This window comes from Micromys minutus (assembly GCF_963924665.1).
Source record: "Micromys minutus genome assembly, chromosome: 1".
Taxonomy (NCBI): Eukaryota; Metazoa; Chordata; class Mammalia; order Rodentia; family Muridae; genus Micromys; species Micromys minutus.
Window position 1 is genome coordinate 245,108,024 of NC_137969.1, and position 13,938 is coordinate 245,121,961.

At 48.5% G+C, this 13,938-nt stretch overlaps 2 protein-coding genes across 5 annotated transcripts in view; one reads left to right on the forward strand and one right to left on the reverse strand.

The window, feature by feature from the left end:
* RIN3 (Ras and Rab interactor 3) overlaps window positions 1-5,476 on the forward strand; it is a 94,779-nt gene extending 89,303 nt beyond the window's left edge. The window contains exons 9-10 of one of the 2 annotated variants that reach the window (XM_080917309.1): window positions 1,810-1,973; window positions 4,303-5,476. In XM_080917309.1, coding sequence (XP_080773435.1) covers window positions 1,810-1,973; window positions 4,303-4,623 — 485 coding nt within the window. In that variant the 3' untranslated portion in view covers window positions 4,624-5,476. Of the gene's footprint in view, window positions 1-1,809; window positions 1,974-4,302 lie in introns of those variants that run through there. The other variant, XM_080917310.1, reaches the window with a different exon arrangement.
* A 2,491-nt stretch (window positions 5,477-7,967) lies between these two features.
* Window positions 7,968-13,938, reverse strand: part of LGMN (legumain) — a 36,460-nt gene continuing 30,489 nt past the window's right edge. For all 3 annotated transcript variants that reach the window (XM_080941145.1, XM_080941144.1, XM_080941143.1), the window contains exons 10-14: window positions 13,849-13,938; window positions 11,956-12,156; window positions 9,586-9,756; window positions 8,749-8,816; window positions 7,968-8,487 (exon numbers count right to left, since the gene is read on the reverse strand). In XM_080941145.1, the coding sequence (XP_080797271.1) occupies window positions 8,445-8,487; window positions 8,749-8,816; window positions 9,586-9,756; window positions 11,956-12,156; window positions 13,849-13,938 (573 nt within the window). In that variant the 3' untranslated portion in view covers window positions 7,968-8,444. The remainder of the gene's footprint in view (window positions 8,488-8,748; window positions 8,817-9,585; window positions 9,757-11,955; window positions 12,157-13,848) is intronic.

The window sequence follows — 13,938 nt, forward strand, 5'->3', positions numbered from 1 at the left end:
ACCAGTGGGTCGTGATCCCTTCAAGGGTCGCATATCAGACAGCCTACATTACGATTCTTAGCAGTAGAAAATTTACGGTTATGAAGAAGCGAGGAAGATAATTCTGTGGCTGGGGTCAGCACAGCATGAACCGTATTAAAGAATCAGTGTTAGGAAGGTTGAGAACCACTTTAAAGTGAAGGGTCTCGGGCTGGAGAGATGGTTAAGAGCACCAGCTGCTCTTCCAGAGGTCCTGAGCTCAATTCCCAGCAACCACATGGTGGCTCGTGACCATCTGTAATGGGATCCGATGTCCTCTTCTGGTGTGTCAGTGGCAGCATGCTCATATATATATAAGTTTAAAAATAAAAGCTACCCAAAAAATTAAAGTGAAAGATCTCAGCAAGGTTCTAAGCTCCTAACAAGTTGACGGCCAGATAAACATCCTGGCAAAATATTGTCTTTGAGCTTAAAATTCCATGGCTCATGCAGCTTGAAGTCCCTTTAAGCCTCAATTACTTAAGGAAACATTACAGATTGAGATTTTTTTTTTTTTTTGAAGAAAAATTTAAAGTGGGCCAATATTTTGGTGGGTAAAGGCAGGCAGTTGCGTAAAGTCTGGCGACCTCGGTTCGATTCCTGGCACTCTTGTGGTAGAAGGGGAGACTGACTTCCGAAAGCTGTGTGTGCCCACAAAGACACGGACTCATGTGCACACAAAATAAAAATTTTAATGTAATACATTTTTTAATGGACAGGATCTCGCTTTGTAGCTAGGTCTAGCCTTGAATTTGCTACGTAGAGCAAGTTGACATCCAACTCCCAGAGATCCACCCGCCTCTGCCTCCTTAAGGCTGCCAACGTTGTGGCTGCGGAGCGTCCAGTATTCTTACTGTTTTAAATCATTAAAAACTTCATGCAACAGCTAGATTTTCCTGTGCATCTTTGAGATGTGTTTTGATGACAGGTAATGCACACGTGGTGCTCTACATGTTAAAGCACATGTGAACTACATGTGAACTACAGTGAGGGGCTCCCAGTACTTTCTCCACACTCCCCCAGGCATGCATGCCTCTTGATTTCTTACATATCCTATGTATTTTTAAACACTTGAAAATGGCATTTTAAATTTCAAGCTTAGTTTCAAACATCATTTTAAGAGTATGGAGTTTGGGCTGGGTTTCTTTGTCCCCTTTCCAATTCGGCCACATTGAATAAGTATCCTTAGCCAGGCATGGTGAACCAACCATACCTTTAATCCCAGCACTTAGAAGGCAGAGGCTGGTGGATCTCTATGAGTTCAAGGCTAGCCTGGTCTTTAATATAAATATCAGACCAGGGGTAAGTAGTGAAGGACCATGTTTAAAAATAATTTTATACATATACATATATGTGTGTGTATATGTGTATATGTGTATATAATTTATATTTTATATTATTATATAACCATATATAATTATATGTAACTATAAATAACATTTCTAGTTTGTAAGTATAATAATATAAAATAGTCATATATATAATTTCATATATATATATATTTATTATATGTGGAATATTCCACATGATTCCTTCTTAAAGGAGGCTAAGATGTAAGCTAGGTTGTTCTACAAAGTGCCAACTGCTGAAGTCCCAGGGCACTGCAGTTGAGACATTTGAAGCAGGTTGTAGAGCATGGACGCCCCCTAGTGGCTAGGCAAGGAGGTGCATGTTGAAAGCAAAGGGCAGGGCCACAAGCACTTTGAGACCAGTACCCCCCCAGCCCCCAACCCGCTGTGTGGTGGATCCAGACCTTTCTAGTTCAACCTGTGTCCTTGACCCACCCCACAGGTTCCTACTATCTGACCACCACCTATGGAGCCCTGGAGCACATTAAGAACTATGACAAGATCACAGTGACCAGACAGCTGAGCGTGGAGGTGCAGGACTCCATCCATCGCTGGGAGCGCAGGCGCACTCTCAACAAGGCCCGGGCCTCCCGCTCCTCTGTACAGGTGATACTGGGGACTAGAGTGACTGGGGCTCCAAACTGTACAGGCAGCACCTGTGCTCTGTGCTTGACTTGGCCTGCCAGCCCTAACCCTCAGGGTGAGCAGTGGGCCTCCCACAGAGGAATCCAAGGCTATAACTGCCCATCTGCCTAGCTCTGCGGGTCCTGGGTGAGCACAGAAATGCCACCAGGCAGGTATAACCCACCGGGTAGGGTGGTATGGGAGAAACAAGACATTCCACACACCCCAGGCTGCATCAAATCGAGTCACCCACGTGTCCCCAAACAGCCCAGATCAGCTCCCTGCTACACGCACACACATATACACACACACACACACACACACACACACACACACACACACACCTCTCCACAGTGCTGCTGGCCACAGCTTCCCCGTTACAACGATCATTGTGCCACGTTGTAAGTCCTCTGTGTAGGAAGTTCTCAATATGGGGAAGACAATGCCCGTGGCTCGTGTGTCTCAGGGGCCTGAAACCCAGGGTCTGGGACAGAACAGGACGGCAAAGTGTACAAGATGTGTAGAGTTGGACCAGGAGGCCAGACAAGCCTCCAGAGCTCTTCATAGTTATGCGGACTCTGTAGAAAATGGAGTCCGAGCCTCTGGGAGACAGGCGGTCTGAATTCTGGACCCAGCTTTGAACTAAGAGTTGATTCTAGCCACCCGCTTTAGTTTAGCAGAAACGGTTCATAAATAAGCCTCCATCCTCTATGCTAAGTCCTAGGTTAGCCATGTGGAAGTGATGCTTACCAAGGTCGTGCAGTCTTGAGTCCCCTCAGGAACTCCCCTTCCCATCAGCCAACTGAACCGAATGGGTCCCGTGTCCCTGCCCTTGCTCTCGGCTGCCAGCCTAGCATCTCCTTTCTGGGATGAGGCCTCAGCTTTTGCCGTGCTCCCTGGTGTAAATACTCCCTTCCCAACAAGGTCAATCTCAGTTTGCACCGCCGAACTAGGAGATAGGAAGAGATGCATACCAGACACTGGCCCAAGCTGGTATGCCAACCCACCACACACAGACCCCACCGCGCCTCTGTCCCACCTTTCCCTTCTAAAAAGAAACAGAAGCCCACGGTGAGGCCTGGAGCCCGGTACTCTGTAAGTTCATACTACCCTGTAACATGGTCATTAGCATCCTTTTCTTTTTTAAAGATGTATTTCTTCAATTGTGTGAGTACACTGTTGCTGTATTCACACCAGAAGAGGGCATCGGATCCCATCACAGATGGTTGTGAGCCACCATGTGGTGGCTGGGAATTGAACTCAGGACCCCTGGAGGAGCAGTCAGTGCTCTAACCACTGAGCCATCCAGCCCAGGTCATTCGCATCTTCATGGCTGTGAGCCATCCATGGATGTTGCCACTCCGTCATGGCAAGGCAGCCCCATACACATTACTTCATGCTGGCTTGGCACCAGAGTGCGGCTCTTGTCCTCAGTCTACAGCTGAAGCAGCAGCGGTCAGGGTCACACAACAAATGGAAAGCCAGGAAGGGCAGGGAGCCCATGGTCCCATACTGCATCACCTCACACGCCCACCTCCACTTATCCTACGCCCACCCCTCCCTCAGCTCCCCACCTCCAGCTTCCCTCAGTCCCATCATCCCCTGCCTCTAAACCACAGACAACTCCTGCTCTGACTGTGAGGTGCTAGGATTATTGTCTACCCCTGCACCTTTAAACTGCCTTCCAGTGCTGCACCTGAGGTGCTGCGCGAACTCAGTGTGGAGATGCAGAATGAATGAGTGATTGAGCCACGCTGACAAGGAAGAATGAAGAGCCTGCAGACTGGCGAAGGCGGGGGATGGGACTCTGCCTTTGCCAGGACTCAGGAATGATTGGATCGGCCCCAGGGATCGATGACATAAGCTGGTACAGGTGCTTGATAGGCAAACTTAACAATGTGGGTTCAATGCCTGGAATCTATAAAGGCGGAAGTAAGGAACCAAGTCCACAAAGTTGTCCTGGGACCTCCACATGGGCATCTGACACACACACATACATCATGCATACACACAAGAGTTAAATTCGTATTTGAAACCTGATTGAATCAGCCTGAATAAGTCCAGTGGGGAGGTGAGACCCAGAGAAGGAAGAGTTGCCCTAACTCTCAGCTTCACAACTGCTTGAGACACACACACACACACACACACACACACACACACACACACACACACCGTCCAGAGAAGGCAAAGACAGGTCCAGTGTCACCATGTTCCTGCCCGCTGGCCCTGGCTCCCAATGTTGGGATGAGGGTGACCCGGAAAGCTATTGGTCAAGCGTGGTAAACTCAAACCTCCTCCATCTTGCTTGCAGGACTTCATCTGCGTGTCCTACCTGAAGCCTGAGCAGCAGTCACGGACCCTGGCGTCACGGGCAGACACAGCAGCCCAGGCACTGTGCGCACAGTGCGCTGAGAAGTTTGAGGTGGCACAGCCCCAGGACTACCGGCTCTTCGTGCTGGTGGATGGGCGCTGTTTCCAGCTGGCCGACGAGGCCCTGCCGCACCGCATCAAGGGCTATCTGCTCCGGAGCGAGCCCAAGCGAGACTTCCACTTCGTGTACCGGCCCCAGGACAGTGGCAAAGATGCCTCAAGCCAGCCCTATCTGGTGGTTCGGGAGCCCAACTTCCTGTGAGATGACCCTCCACTGAGCTGTGGTGGCAGGACCTCCTGAGAGAGTAGGAGGATAGAGGGACTGAGGCTGGGCTCTCATTGGCCGCTCCCCTTGACCACACATACCCCCAGCATAGGTGCCTGTGTCAATCACACTGGTGTAACGCCCACTAGGCATGCCTAAGCCAATCAGACAGTCATAGCCTGAGGCACCGTGTTCTTCATTGGACAGTAAGGGAAACCAAGGCTCCGGTAGAAGGGGCTCTACAGCCAGCTGCCGCAAACAGGCCCAATCCTGCCCACACTGAGTTCCCCGGGCAATCCCTTCTGCCTTCCCTTAGTCTCGCCCCCCTTCCTACCTCTTTGCTGAGGAGAGCTCACCTTCGCCAGGACTGGCTAGTGAAGGGGTTCCTAGCCCCAGGTGCTCCCAGAGCCTCAGGATGGAGCTGAGATGTTCCACAACAACCCAAGATCTAAGTATCGCGCTGAAGAGTATCCCGGCCTCAGAACTTGCCTTTAGCCACCAGAGTGCCTAGTCGGTCAGGGCTCCTGAGCCCCTGTTTCGCTGGAAGCAGCCAAGCCAGCTCCAGGGAAACATGGACAAATTCAGCCAACGAACGCCATGAGATTGTGGGGTGGGAGGGTCATTGAAAGACCTGTCGTGTGAAGGAAACACCAGTCATCCGTGTTGCCAAGATGCACTGTGGGGGACAGGGGGAAGGGTGTAATAAAAGCCCTTTTGCAAAAGCTAACTCCTCTGAAGGGGCCGGAGTTCTGTTCACCATGCCCGTGCCTCAGGCTCTAGACGATTTCTAGAACCATCCCTCCTACCCTTTGCCATTACTCTTGGGGATTCCAATCCTCTTGACCTTCACCAGGTGAGCTTGTGTATGCATCCTTCAAAGCCCACCTCCAGGAAGTCTTCCTTGACTCCCAGTTTAGTCATGCAAAAGACAACTGCTCAGACTTACCTGGTTTAATTAATGTTTTTTTTTTTTTTTTTTTTTTTTTTTTTTTTTTTTTTTGAGACAGTTTCCCAAGAGTAAGCCCTTGAGCTCATTCTGTAGCCAAGGATAGCCCTGTGTATGTACAACAGCGACTCTCAACCTTCCTAATGCCATGACCCTTTCATTCATGTTGTGGTGACCCCACTACCACCATAAAAATATTTTCATTGCTACTTCAGGACAGTAAATTCGCTACTGTTGTGAATCATAATGTTCATAAGCTGTTTTGCCATGGTCTTCGGCAACCCCTGGAAAAGGGTCATTCACCACCTCATTGGATACCGATGATCTAGAACCTTCTCGTGCTGCTGGAATTACCAGTGCGCACCATCGCGGCCGGCTTATGGTGATGGAACCTGGGGCTGCATGACTAAACAAGCTGCACAGTCAGCCCTATGCTGCCTTACACCTTTGCTTCCCTGCCCATCCCAGTACCCGCGGCTATCTGACTGTGGCCGGGCTATGTTGCCCCAGCTACCTCTGAACTCCTAGACTCAGCAATCCTCCTGCCTCAGCTACCTCTGAACTCCTAGACTCAGCAATCCTCCTGCCTCAGCTACCTCTGAACTCCTAGACTCAGCAATCCTCCTGCCTCAGCTTCATCAGTGGCCAGGATTACAGATACACACCATCCATGCCTGGATTTTACAACATGAGACTTAACTCACATGCCACTTAATTCTGGAGCTACACATACATACATACATTATATATATATATACACACATACATATAATGAGATATATGTATTTTATATATATATAATTAGATGAGACATATATCATCTAACCTCCTGGGCAGTTGAAAATCTGCATGAAATGCCATGACTTTTTACTTTTAATTATGATCATTGTGTGTCAGGGGTATGAACAGGCACATGCAGTGCCTACAGTGAACAGAAGGGGGCCTCAGAAGCCTCTGGAGCTGAAGCCATCATAGGTGTGAGGAACCCAACTCAGGTCTTCTGCAAATGCAGTTTGAGCTCTTAACCACTGAGCCATTCACTGTTCCACAGCATATAATATGACACCCTCAAAACATAACCAGCAAGAGCCCACTGTTGGCTTTATCACAAATAGTCTATAACATAAACTTAGGGTTTTGTTTTGAACATTTTCTTTGCTTGTATATAATTTAGTCATAGTAAAATAGACTTATCTCCATATTTTATACATCTACGGTTTATCTTTAAAATTTTAAAATATTTCTAGGTTATATTGATCATCTGTGTTTTTCAAACAAATCTCCAAAGCAACCCTGCTCCTGACTAGCCTCACACAACTCAAACCCATTCAGGCTGGGGCTTCCAGAGCCTGAAATGCTGGGTCAGCAGTCCTCAGGTTTCTGACCCTCCAGCATCCCTGGAAGCAAACTGAACCAGGCATGAAAGGGCACACTTGAGTCCTGGCTATCTGAGGGGCTGAGACAGGAGGATTCCTGAGTTTCGGGCCTGCCTTGAAACATAGTGAGATCCTGTAAAAGAGGGGGCTGAGGGAGCAGGCTTACACCCAAAAGCTTTCACTCCCATTTGTTTCCTTGCCCGCTAGCACCGGTGTCTCTCTGTGTGTGGATTCGCCTATTCAACACATAAAGCTCCGTAATACATGGTTTTAGTGCTTGGCTTCAACTGGCTTAATACAGACACTCTATTCCCTCTTACTGCGGTTGGCAGTATCCCCCTGCGTGGATAGAACACCGATCTCACATCTCTAACAACCCCGTCACTACACCTTGAGTCGGGACTGTGCCCGAGAAACAGAGGGGCGTGTCCCCCCTTGCACGTGAACATGAGCTGCATTGCCACAGAAGGCCAAGAGCAGCTGCTTCTGATGGCCTACCTGGGTTAGTCGGGCTGTCAAAACTTAGTGGGGAAGAACCGGCTTATACTTTGCTTCATAGCCTGAGGGTTTGGCACATAGTTGCTTGGGCAGAACTGAGTGTAGTAAGGGGCAGAGAAGGTTCTACCCGTCTCCGTGGCAAGAAATGGGGCGATAGGAGGCAGCTAGGGATCAAGCATGACCTCCAAAGTACATCCGAGGGGACCTTCTTCCTCTAGCTAGGCCCCACAGCCTAGACTTTCCAGAACTTCCCAAACCAGTGCTGCCAGCTAGGGACCAAACGCAGCACACAAACCTATGGGAGTCATTTCACATTACAACCCTAAGAGGTAGAAAGATAGAGAGGTGGAACCTAACTTAAGGAAGAAAATAGAAACTGACTGTCTGGGTGAAGAACTAAACAGGAGTCAGGGCAAGAGGAACAGCAAGGGTGGGGGTGGGGGGAGCTGCAAGCTCACGGACATGCGCAGGGAGGTGGGAGGGGACAGGCCACCACAAGGGTAAAACAAATCACGAAGGGGAACAGTCCAGAAACAAATGTGTCACTTCACTTATTTCTTTAAGACATCAATTATTACAGAATAAAATATAAAAGCAACTGAAAATTATATAGTCAAAAAATAATTCTCCTGTAGAGGCTTGCTTGCTTGCTTTCCGCCCTCTTCAGTAAAATCACCGTGAAGATGGCAAGAGGTTTTAGCCTCAAATTTTCTCAGAAGACTCCTTCACTGGCTATAGAAGCCGCAGTGAATTTGCTCTTGAAAGCTAATGGACAACGAAAACAAAAAACAAAAAAACTCCTAAGAAGCAAAAGTCCCTTCTTCCTCCAGCTTCTTAGTAAGCAGGCATCTTCGGAAGGTAAACCCTGGGGTGGACAGGGCGGTATTCCCGGGGGCGGGGCTTAGGTGCTGCCTCGGGCTCCACCCTTTCAGTCTCCGGTTGGCTCACATTCCAGTGGACTGTGCTCACTCTTGAAGAAGCTTTGGGAAGAAAGCTGTTCAGTAGTGACTAAGGCACACTTTGTCCATGGCCATCTTTATCCTGCAAGAAACAGGAAGATGAAGCAGATGAGTTAAGCCAACCCTGAAGAAAGCAAGACATTATCCAATTCTGGGCAGGAGTCCTGCAGGACAAAGTCCCTAGCCATCACCATTAGGAACCAAAGCCCTCTGATTCCACTGAGTGGCCCCAGAAAAAAACTGGGTCGTGGAGCTACAGTCTACTCAGGCCAGTGGTATCCCCTCTCCCCCCACAGTGCTTTCAGAATGATACCCATCTTCCCAGTGCCAAGCGCGGGCTTACCTGTCAATCGGATATGGCTCCTCACAGAGGTTGGCCAGCACATACAAATGCCGCAAGGCATGCTCGTACTGCAAGACAACAAAGAACCCCACGTGAGCATCTCACCACGTAGTCAGCTTCTACAGTCACACAGACGAAGCCATTTCAGCCAGGAGTTCTGGGTCTGCCTAGGTCATGGATGTGCCATTTTCTTTCGGCAGTCTATAGGTATTTACAAGCTCACTCCAGGAGACACAAACATTCACACGCAAGCTCAGGGCTGGTAAGGCTGCTGAAGCACTGACCAGCTGCAGCTGAGTCTGAGAACCCAGCTGACGAGGGAAGAATCACATACAAATTAAATGCCAAACTGTATATGACAAAGGTATAAAGCCAGGCTCGGCCAGGGTTTGGTCCACCTTCCTCCAGCAGGATCCAAGCATCCTATTGTAACCACAGGACTTTTTAAGGACCAACTAGCTAACTGACCCTACAATTGGTTGAAACATCTTTTTTTTTTTTCCCTTCTCCATGGACTAGGATGTGCTCCAACAATAAATCTTAGGGAATGGGCAGAAGACATCAGGACGGAGAAAGAAGCCAATGTCTGGAGATATGAGGATGAGTCAAGGGATGTGGAGGGGTGTGGGGGCCACATCATCAAGAGAAGCAAGCACCCTTCAAAGCCAACAGTAATGGGAGTTGTCACCTATGACTCTGGTAGACAAGACACATAACCATGAATTTGACATCCAGCTTCCCAAGCCCCAGACAGCATCTTTTGGTACAAGCCAGTGCACCTGAGTTTAGCACTACAATCTCAGAGGCGGGAGACCTAAGGACCCTGGGTGGGCTCACCGTGACGGAGTGCCAGTTAAAGCAGTGTGTGCGGAAGTGGGTCACGGCCTCCTGGTAGCAGTCATGTGCTGTGAGCATGGCTCTCTCTGACAGATGTCTCTCAGCAGTTTGCCCAAATCCCGCCAGCAGGGAAACGATCTTTTGCACAGATTTCTCAATGACGTGCCTGGCCTAGGAAAAAAAAGACAGCATTTCAAGACGATTCTGGATGAATGTACTCTCTCTGGGCTCTACAGTAAGAGGCATATTCAGAGAACTATCCCGACATAGCCTTCAACCCACAGTGAACTAAAACAGTTTAATAAATGCACTCAAGAGAAACGGAAAGTATGTGTTTGGTTTCTGGGACACTGGAAAGGCTAGACCTCCTAGATCTCCTACTGCCACAGAAGAAGTGACATCTGACACCTGACTGAAACCTGCCCCTGAGTACTCCCTGCCCCTCTGCCTGCTGCACAGAACACAGGGGTCCCATGTTCGTCCCAGCTGATAAAACAGCAATGTAAAAAAGACACTACTGGACCCAAACCTCACTTCTCCATGAAGTCTCTGACCAACCCAGTGTTCAACTCCTGCATGGCTGAATTGTTCACTCACCACCAACTATGTGACAGACGCACATGTGGTTCCAAACACAGGGTCCCTAGAGCCCTGCAGGCCCCACAATGGATTCCCTGTGCTTCAACAAAAACCCCAGAGCCACAAACTAAACATCAGCACAGTGTGAGGCTGTCCCCTCTCACACTGGGCACAGAACTTTGTGACTGTGAAGTGACACCACTCTGTACAAAAACAACTCCCGTTTTTTAATTTTTTTTTTTCTTCTCAAAAAAACATACAGGGGCACAAACTGAGTTTCTTATGGTTATTTCTGAATGAGTTCGATTCTTTTTTAATCTTGTTTTTTTTTTTTTTAGTAATTATTTTACATAAAAATGTAACAACGCAACAGTTAACAGGAAATTGTTGAGTCCAGTAACTTCACAGGCTTCGAGATAGCTTTTAGATTTACAGCAGAAACCAGAGAAACTCTACAGTACGCACAATGGCTCAGAGGCCAATACAAGTAAACTCGGGTTTCGTTTCTGTGCCTACCCAGAGGATAAAGACAAAACGGCCTTTCATGGCACTGTTATTTGTTCTGAGACAAGGTCTCACGTAACCCAGGTTGACCTCCAACGCAATATGATAGCTAAGGACCTCCCAATCTCCCTGCCCACACCTCCCCAGTGCTGGGACCGCAGGCATTTGACACAGTGTCTGAATCATTTAATTCAATAACCCATCACAGACAGTAAATAAAGGAACTCGAGAAGGCCAAAGACTAGAAAGAAAAAGGACAGTTATTTCCACTGTGTTTGGCACTACCAAAAACATCCTGGATGCTCAAGTTGTTAACATTCTGGGGTAACAAGTTTCATCAAATAAATAAAGATAAAGAATACGCATTTAAGACACATTCATGGGCACCGGGGACTCGGCACAGTTTGCAGGGTGCTTCTCCATCATGCATGAAACCCGGGGTCAATTCTTAATCCTAAGAACCGTAAACCCTGGGGACCCTGGAACACCAGCACTCAGAAAGTGGAGGAAGGAGGGTCAGAAGTTTAAGGTCATCCTCAGCTAAGTAGCAAGCTGGAGCTACTGAAGAGTGACAGCTGTGGGGCACAGAGACATCAGCTTCAGGAAGAGCTTCAGGCTGGGACCACAGCATCAGCAGAATGGTTTCTGCTTTGCTGGTTTGTTTGGTTTTATTGTTGTTTGTTTGTTTGTTTGTTTAGACAGGGGTATAGCCCTGGGTGTCATGGAACTCACTCTGTAGACCAGACTGGCCTCAAACTCAGAGATGCACCTGCCTCTGCCTCCCAGTTGCTGGGATTAAAGACGTGAGCCGATACAACCTGGCTGAGACAAGGGAATGGTTTTATACATTGAAGATTAAAAAAAAAAAAATTGACTAGTGACTAGTAAGTCAAGAAGCAGTAAGATAGGGTGCCTCAAAGGGACCCCACAGGCCAGAGCTTCTCAGCAGAATTCCAGGAAGCCAGGCCTCTAAGCCTTTCCTTCCTGCTGCTAAAGAGGTCAAAATTAGGATAAAGTGAAGATAGCTACTGCTCTGGTACACACACACACACACACACACACACACACACACACTTGCCTGGCCTCTGTCAGGAGTCCCTTTGGCCATTACTTACATCCAGAAACACACACACACACACACACACACTTGCCTGGCCTCTGTCAGGAGTCCCTTTGGCCATTACTTACATCCAGAAGCACACACACACACACACACACACACACACACACACACACACACACACACTTGCCTGGCCTCTGTCAGGAGTCCCTTTGGCCATTACTTACATCCAGAAGCTGTTGGATCTGCCTGATGAGACTTTGGGATTGCTTCACGTCGTTGGTTCTCAGCAGCTTCCTTTTCAGGATGGTCAGGGGAACCTCAGGGCTGGGGGTGAGGTCAAGGTGTGTGACTGGAGGCAGAGAGATGGGGGAACTGGCTCTGTGCTTCATTCCCTGAAACTGCATCACTTTCATGGTAGAGATAGACTGGAGGGGGAAACAGGGGAGGAGAGAAAGAGAGAATACAAATTCAATACGTTTGCTGAGAAAAGTGTGTCAAGAATAATCCCTGGCTCTCCCACGGTTCCATTCGGACTTTAAACACTCTGAGGGGCCCCAGTCAACTGAAAACGTGTGATCAACTCAGGCAGCAGGCAAGATGACACACGTACATGTGTGGCTGAAATCCACCACTGAAGAACGTCATAAATACCCAGTGTGCTTTGCAAGCAAAGAGCTCCTTCACAAGCAAAGCCCACTGCAGATCCACAGTTATGTAACTTGTTTTAGCTTTGACAACCCTGGATGTGCACGTGCCCCCTGCTCCTCTGTCTGTCCCCAAGGGCCATCAGCAAGGAGGTTCCAAGCATCTGTCCAGGCTGCTGCTGAAATCTAGGTCCCGTGAGATTGGCAGAGCTAGGGTCACAGGCAGACACTGGGCCACAGGCTCTAAGAAAATGCACACAAGTCCCAGGCTGTGTGTGCCTGCACAGGTCAAGACAGACCCAACGACAGGGAAAGAGATGAGTTAAAGTTCTTGTTCTCAAAGCAAGCAACACCAATGCAAAACTCTGAAATTAAACCAAAAATACAAATATAAAAATGGCAAGTTCCAAAAGAACCACCAGAGAGAGAGAGAGAGAGAGAGAGAGAGAGAGAGAGAGAGAGAGAGAGAGAGAGAGAGAGAGATGTGGGCTGGAGAAGTGACTCAGTGGTTAAGAGCACTGACTGTTCTTCAGAAGGTCCTGAGTTCAATCCCAGCAACCACATGGTGGCTCACAACCATCTGTAATTGAATCCGATGCCCTCTTTGGTGTGTCTGAGAACAGCTACAGTGTGCTTATAAAAGAATAAATTTTTAAAAATCACAAAAAACAAAAAACAGAGACAGAGGCAGGCAGACAGACTAGAAATGGACCAGCAACTGTACTAAGAATAGGAAGCTAAAGACAGAGCTACACATCAGAGCAGGACATTTCCTGGGTCACACGTCTGGCTTTTACCATGCCATGTTCTCTCTTACACCCACTCAAGTACCCAGCCAGGCCCAAACAACCCACGTACACTTCTTGTATGCTGTGGTTATCGAACTGCTGACAGGCTGACGGGCTCAGAGCCACGAAGGCCATCATCGGCAGGATGTGTTAAAGAGAGCCGGGCTTTCTGATCTGAATTTTCTCCTAGAATGCCTGAGCTTGCCCCCCAAGAACAGATCTCAGCTGGCAAGCGCCTAGGCTTGGCCAACGAGGAAAACTAATGACCAGCAATTTGGCATGAGACAGATCCCTAGAAGGCACAGGGCAGGGTTTAGTGAACAGTATTTAAAACAGAGTATATGCTTCCGGTATCTTTAGCCTCTTGCCATGTGACCAGCCCATGCTCAGTGCTTCCCACACGCAACTTTGTCTGGTGTACCCTTCGTGTGTGGGTTCTGACATATGAGGAAGCACACAGGCTTAGGGAGCTCACTCCAATACCCAGGTCTGTAAGTGCAAACCGAGCAGGTCTGGTTCCTAAGCCTGAGATCATGGAACGGAGTCGCTATGTATATGAGGCAGAGCCAGTCAGACTGAGGCCACTCCCCACTGGGATCCCAATTCTCTTTATCAAGGGACAGTGTTTGGAATGAGTCTGCCTGGGGTTCAGGACTGGGGAGCAAGAGAGCAAGGCTCCACTCACTTTGTTCCCATACTGCATGACATGGCTGGTGTTAGTGTGGGACTTGACCAGATGGTACTGCTTGTGAAGGGTCTCTTTGGTCAGATCCTC